This window comes from Helianthus annuus, chromosome 2, assembly GCF_002127325.2.
Source record: "Helianthus annuus cultivar XRQ/B chromosome 2, HanXRQr2.0-SUNRISE, whole genome shotgun sequence".
Taxonomy (NCBI): domain Eukaryota; kingdom Viridiplantae; phylum Streptophyta; class Magnoliopsida; order Asterales; family Asteraceae; genus Helianthus; species Helianthus annuus.
The window spans coordinates 122464769-122471120 of record NC_035434.2 but is presented as its reverse complement, the minus strand read 5'-3'; the positions used below and the strand labels follow the sequence as shown (position 1 = coordinate 122471120).

The following is a 6352-nucleotide window of genomic DNA, read 5'->3' as shown; positions in this document are numbered from 1 at the left end:
AACTTTGTGAGGACCTGTCGGCCCACGCGTTTGTGCGAAGGTTTACTCCAAGCGAAATGAAACTGATCGAGCAGCTGACAGCTCAAAACATGGAGCCGCGCAAAATATTTCAAACGATAAGGAAGCAGGACCCCGACAGGTTTCATGTTCAGAAAGACGTTCAAAACGTTGTAGCGAAGATTAGAGCCGAACAAAGACAAGGATTGACTCCCATGCAGTCACTAGAAAATGTGCTGATGAAGAACGACTTTATTTACGAGATCCGGGAAGAACCCGGAACAGAGATCGTAACAGAGATCTTCTTTCTTCATCGGGACTCGAGAGTCTTGTGGCGTGCATTCCCCCACGTCATGATGATCGATGCAACGTACAAGACAAACATATACAATATGCCCTTTATCCAGATTGTTGGTATGACGCCTACCAACAAATCGTTTATTATCGCGCATGCCGTTGTTAGTAAAGAACGGGGTGATAACTTTGTGTGGGTGCTTGAGAGGGTTAAGGCAATGTTGGATGAATGTATGGAGCCACGTGTGATTTTAACGGATAGAGACCTAGCCCTTATGGGCGCGTGTGCTAAAGTATTTCCAGACGCCTCCAGGCTTCTTTGCAGGTGGCACATACAACAGAATGTTATGAAGCACTGCAAGGGTGCCTTCACAGACGACGACTGGAAGAAATTTTTGTCATTCTGGGGTTCATTGATTGAGTCTCCATCCATACCCATCTACGACTACCACTTGCGCAACATGCGAAAGCGACTTGTGGAGTGCAAACGTTCTAGTAAGTTTTTCTAATAACATACGACTCACCTATGCAAATTTTATTAAATTATTTTTACTTTTTAGGAGTCTTCAAATACGTGTACGATAACTGGCTAAAAGACTATAAGGAGATGTTTGTCTTTGCGTGGACTGATAAGAGGCGCAACTTTGGTAATCGTACTACAAACAGAGTTGAGAGCCAACATGCCAACTTAAAGAGATACGTCGAAGATAGGAGCTCGCTGGACCGTATAGTTGGTTGTGTCCGGGATATAGTTGAGACACAGTTCGGTGAAATAAGGAAGACTTTTCGAGAAAGCATCGAAAAAACAATGAAACACCACAAACACCCGATGTTTCAACACCTACTTGGAAAAGTATCCCACAAAGCCCTTGACTTGTTGCATGGAGAGGCAATTAGGAGGCTAGATGTCTTGGAGCGCTTTAATTCATCATGTGGTTGCCAAATGTGGCACAGCTGTGGGTTGCCCTGTGCTTGTAGGATAGAAAAGTACATGCGTGAAGGTAATAATTATTGAACGTCGTACAACACTTGTGTGATATATTTCCTTTCCTTCATTTTACCTAAACAATATTGTTTTTAACCGTGCAGAGCGTCCGATTCAACTCGAAGACATAGACGTCTTCTGGCGGAAACTTAACTTCCAAAGTTGTAAATTGATAGACGACTCCCTTGACGTGGTCGAAGAGCTAGATGTTGTTAGACAACAATTACAGTCGCACCCTCCAGCTCAGCAAAAAAGCCTGCTTTCAAAGATTAAAGCGGTGTTGACTCCAACGAAATCTACCAAGAAACCACCGGTTGTCCAACAAAATACTCGTGGCCGACCAACAACAAAGCAGGTACAAGAAAGGTTGGACGAGGCCTCTCGTATAGATGAAGAATTGAGGAGAAGCTCCTTCGGTGATGCAAACACGTGCTTTGAAGGTTCACGACAAAGTAAGTACGATAAACCTCGCCACAGCTCGTACGTTCCGTCTCAAGCCTCACAACAGTCGGTTATAAGGTCCCAAAAACCCAAAGCGACCCTAAGCCGTTCAAAGAGTTCTAAGAAGAAAGAGACACGAGATGATCACGGTTTTCCTTTAATCATTGGGGACGAGTACGTGGGAATCATCGAACGGTTTAAGTCTGACATTCCGCCAGTGTTCCATCCGTACGTCTCGTGCATACGAGATGTGATGCCGGACGGTCATTGTGGGTTTCGGTCTGTGGCTGTGGGCTTAGGGATGGATCAGAGTTCATGGGGGCGTATTAGAAGGGACCTTGTCCAAGAAATGGATCAGAACGAATCGATCTGGTTCCCAATATTTGAAGCATGGGCTGCAGGTTATTTTTACACGCATCGTCAGGGCCTAATTTGGGATTCAGTGGCCGGTTGTGGGGAGAATCACTGGATGGACTTCCCCTTTGCAGGGGCAAAAATGTAATTTAGCAAAAAGCATAGACGCCTCGTATAGCTCTATACGAGGCGTCTAGGCTTCGTATAACACAGGGGGGGGGGGGGCCTAGACGACACAGATCACACACACAAACAAAAACACACACATATACGGTGCATTCGGATCTATACGCCTCGTACGTATTTCAACCGTATTTTTGAAGAATCGAAGCATCACCGGTACGTATTTCATCCCGTAGTTAAGTATTTTTGTCTCGTTTATGCCTTTAGACCGTAGGTTTGCCCTAAAAGTTGAATTTGGTTGGGTTTTGGGGGTTTGATGTTGATGATGATGAAGAACTTGTGGAACAGGACGCTGAGTATAGCCCTATACGAGGGCTATACGAGGGTCTGTTTTTTTTTTTTTTTTTTTTTTATTAATTATATTATTATTATTATTTATTAATTATTATTAAATATTATTATTATTTATTAATTATATTATTAAATATTATTATTATTATTATTATTTATTAATTATTATTATTAAAAACATTATTATTAATATTATTATTATTTATTTATTTATTTATTTATTTATTTATATTATTATTATTATTAATTATTGTTATTGTTATTAATATTATTATTTATTATTTATTATTTATTTATTTATATTATTATTATTATTAATTATTGTTATTGTTATTAATATTATTATTTATTATTTATTATTTATTATTATTAATTATTGTTATTGTTATTAATATTATTATTTATTATTTATTATTTATTATTATTAATTATTGTTATTGTTATTAATATTATTATTTATTATTTATTATTTATTATTTATTATTTATTAATATTATTATTATTGTATACGTATACAGTATTTATTATGGAGGACGATCTGATGCCGGGCGATGACATTCACATAGAGCCGGTTCAGCAGGGTCCACGACGGAGACAGCGACCGCCTGTGGATACGTTGCAGGGGCATCCCTATCTAGAGTTTCCCGACGGCACTGACGCCGCCCGTCATTGCCAGAAGCTTAGGAGGATGCACGTTGGATCGCATGCATCGATCGACTGGGATGCGATGGAGGAGATTGCTGAGACGCCGAGAGTGCGTCGGTTTATACCTATCGATTCCCCGTGGCATCGTCTTTTTGATTTGGCGCACACGCCGACCTACAGGGAGCTGCTGGTCGAGTTCATTTCGTCATTCACATTTCACCCTCCTGGGGAGCCAGTGCCGATTCCGTACCCAGGTGAATGTTATTGATATTTATTTATTTATTTATTAATATTATTTATTTATTTATTTATTTATTTATTTATTTCTTTATATTATTATTATTATTATTATTATTAATTATTGTTATTGTTATTAATATTATTATTATTATTTATTATTTATTATTTATTATTATATTGTTTTATTTATGATTCCGTACCCAGGTGCTCCCCCTCCGCCTGAGGTTTCTTTCAGGCTTGCTGGCGTTCAGCGTTCGATGACGCTAGCAGAGTTTGCGGTGCGCTCTGGTTTATACATGCAGGAGGAGATCGAGACTGAGATCTACACAGCGGGGCTAGTGGTGGTTGAAAAACCCACTCTTGTTGGGTTTTGGCAGGTGATTGCGGGGCCGGATCATTGGGAGCATGACAAGTCGAAGGGGAGGGTGTCGTTTGTTAGCGACCCACTATACAGGTATGTACGTTTATTATTGCAATTATTGTGATTATATGCACTGTTTATTAATCTCTGTTTTTGTATTTCGCTAACACTATCTGCAGGTATCTGCACCATTTGCTCGCCACTTCTATATCAGCGCGCGGCTACAGCCGTGAGTGGTGTACGACCACAGATCTTTTTTTCCTATATTGTTTGTTGTATAGGAGGCCGTGCGCGCTAGCACACGGTCTAGCCCAGTACTTCGCCTCCGGCCATCACCGGCAGGAGCGCGGATTTTTGTATGGCGGGGCGTACGTGACCGTCATTGCCCGTTCATTTGGCCTCGTACCACATCAGGACCCACATCTACGGACGCCGGCCATCATGCCGACGCGGATGGGTATGCCGTCGCTATGGGGGATGAGGGTTATCAAGAGGTTCCCGGTTGGCCCGCGGTTTAAAAACCGCGAGGGGGGCGTATGGAGAGAGGAGGACCTACCAGAGCATTTCGAGGACGTTCATCCTCCTGCAGATCCTGCTGATGTAGTGCCCGTGGAGGACCCTCCGGAGGATCTAGACGGTGCAGCGGGGCCACAGCCACCGCCACCTGCCGGGGCACCTCAGTTTCCACGTCACGCTATTCGAGGTGGTGCCCCAGGAGCTGCACTACATCCGGATGTACTAGCCAGGCTTGACAGGCTCGACGATTTGGTAGGTTGGTTGGTACGGGCGGAGCAGGATAGACGAGAGAGAGAGGGATTACCCCCGATACCGCTTCCACCGGTTCGAGCACCACATCAGCAGCAGCAGCCGCAGCAGCAGCACCAGCCGCAGCAGCAGCATCAGGATTCAGATTCGGATTTGGATGCATAGACCTGTTGTTGTTTTTATTGTTATTGTGGATGTACAAACTTATCTTCTATATTTTTGTTATGGATGTAAACAGTTATCTTATATATGTCATATTTATGTTTGTTTTCAGTTATTCGGTTACTCAATGATTGTTCTCTTAAATTTAGATAATACGGAAACAATATAACCCCTGAATATAATACGGAAACAATATTTGAAAGAAATAAAATTTTAATCGAAAGAATAATATTTAAAAAAGTAAAATGTTAAAAACAATATAATATATTTAAAGAGCCGATTTTTAAAATAGTTGATTTAATCGACGCTGAAACAAAAATTTTTTTAAACTTTTTATAGTGTAAAAAACAAAAAAAAAACAAAACTTTTTTAAAAATAAAAAAAAACGATTTTTAAAGGCAAATAGTTAATTTTTAAAAAACAACAACTTTTTATAGTGTAAAAAAGAAAAAAAAAACTTTTTTAAAACCTAAAAAAATTTCATCAAAAAAACACATCTTCAAAAACCATCCAAAAAACCAACCCAAAACCCACCAAAACACCCCTCATTTCAGCAAAAAAAAATACCAAACAGAGACGCCTCGTATAGCCCCATACCCTGCGTATAGGGTTCCTTAAACAACGTGCCTGACACCCTCTGTACACCCATCGAATTCAGTGCATGGACGCCTCGTATAGGTCTATACGAGGCGTCTAGGTTTGCAAAAGTGTGGATTTAGGCGCAGTGGGTGTCCGGATAGGCGGAGCCTTTATATATTTTCAAAGAAACCCTTCATTCGAATTACCTCCAGGCAAATGGAAACCCTAGAAGATCGATCCAGGAAGGCAAATATTTCACTCCCAAGTGAAATCATCAAAGAGATCCTCTCTAGACTCCCCGTTAAATCCATACTCCGATTCAAATCCGTCTCTAAACCATGGCTCTCGTGCATCTCGGATCCAACATTCACCAAACTCCACCTCACCCGCGCCTCCGCTGCCCATCGTACCGCTTTATTCATCTCTGCTTACGACGATTCCACCCGTAAACTACACCTTCTCTCCGCTCCTCATGACGGTGGACCCGTCACTCATCTCATGACACTGGACAACGCTTGTTCTACTGATTTCACTGAAGCCGAACATTTGAATGGGTTAGTATTGTTTACTAGCATGAAACCCTTTTCTGATTACGATCATGCTCAGGTTTTCGTTATTAACCCTAGCACGCATAGTATTTTTAAACTTTCTTATCCGGATTTTCTGATAAATGTAAAAGGAGTTGTGCGTTACTCATTTGCTTTCAATGAATGCACCAATGAACATAAGATTTTGATGATGAGGATATTTTTTGAACCTACAATAACAGAGATTATGATTTTCTCTTTGTCAAATTATTCTTGGAGAAAGATCTCTCCGATCGCTATGGATCATCCTGTTGGTTGTTTACCGGGTCACTTGACACTCACAAGAGGTAGTGTTTGTGTGAATAGTGTAATAAATTCAACGATGTTAAGCTCAAGCTCGTTAAATATTTTGAGGTTTGACTTGCGGACAGAGAAGCTTTCAATCTTCAGCACTCCTATTGTGCCTAGAAATCAATGTATCCTAAAAATCAATGGTTGTGTAGGAGTTGTTTGTCGTGAATCGTGATC

At 40.9% G+C, this 6352-nt stretch overlaps 1 protein-coding gene across 1 annotated transcript; it reads left to right on the top strand.

The window, feature by feature from the left end:
* Window positions 1-4901, top strand: LOC118486581. Its single transcript, XM_035983122.1, has 4 exons — window positions 1-786; window positions 3064-3444; window positions 3635-3884; window positions 3971-4901. The coding sequence occupies exons 1-4, from the start codon at window positions 57-59 to the stop codon at window positions 4719-4721; spliced, it is 2112 nt and encodes a 703-aa protein (XP_035839015.1). The 5' UTR covers window positions 1-56; the 3' UTR covers window positions 4722-4901.
* The last annotated feature ends 1451 nt before the right edge of the window (window positions 4902-6352 follow it).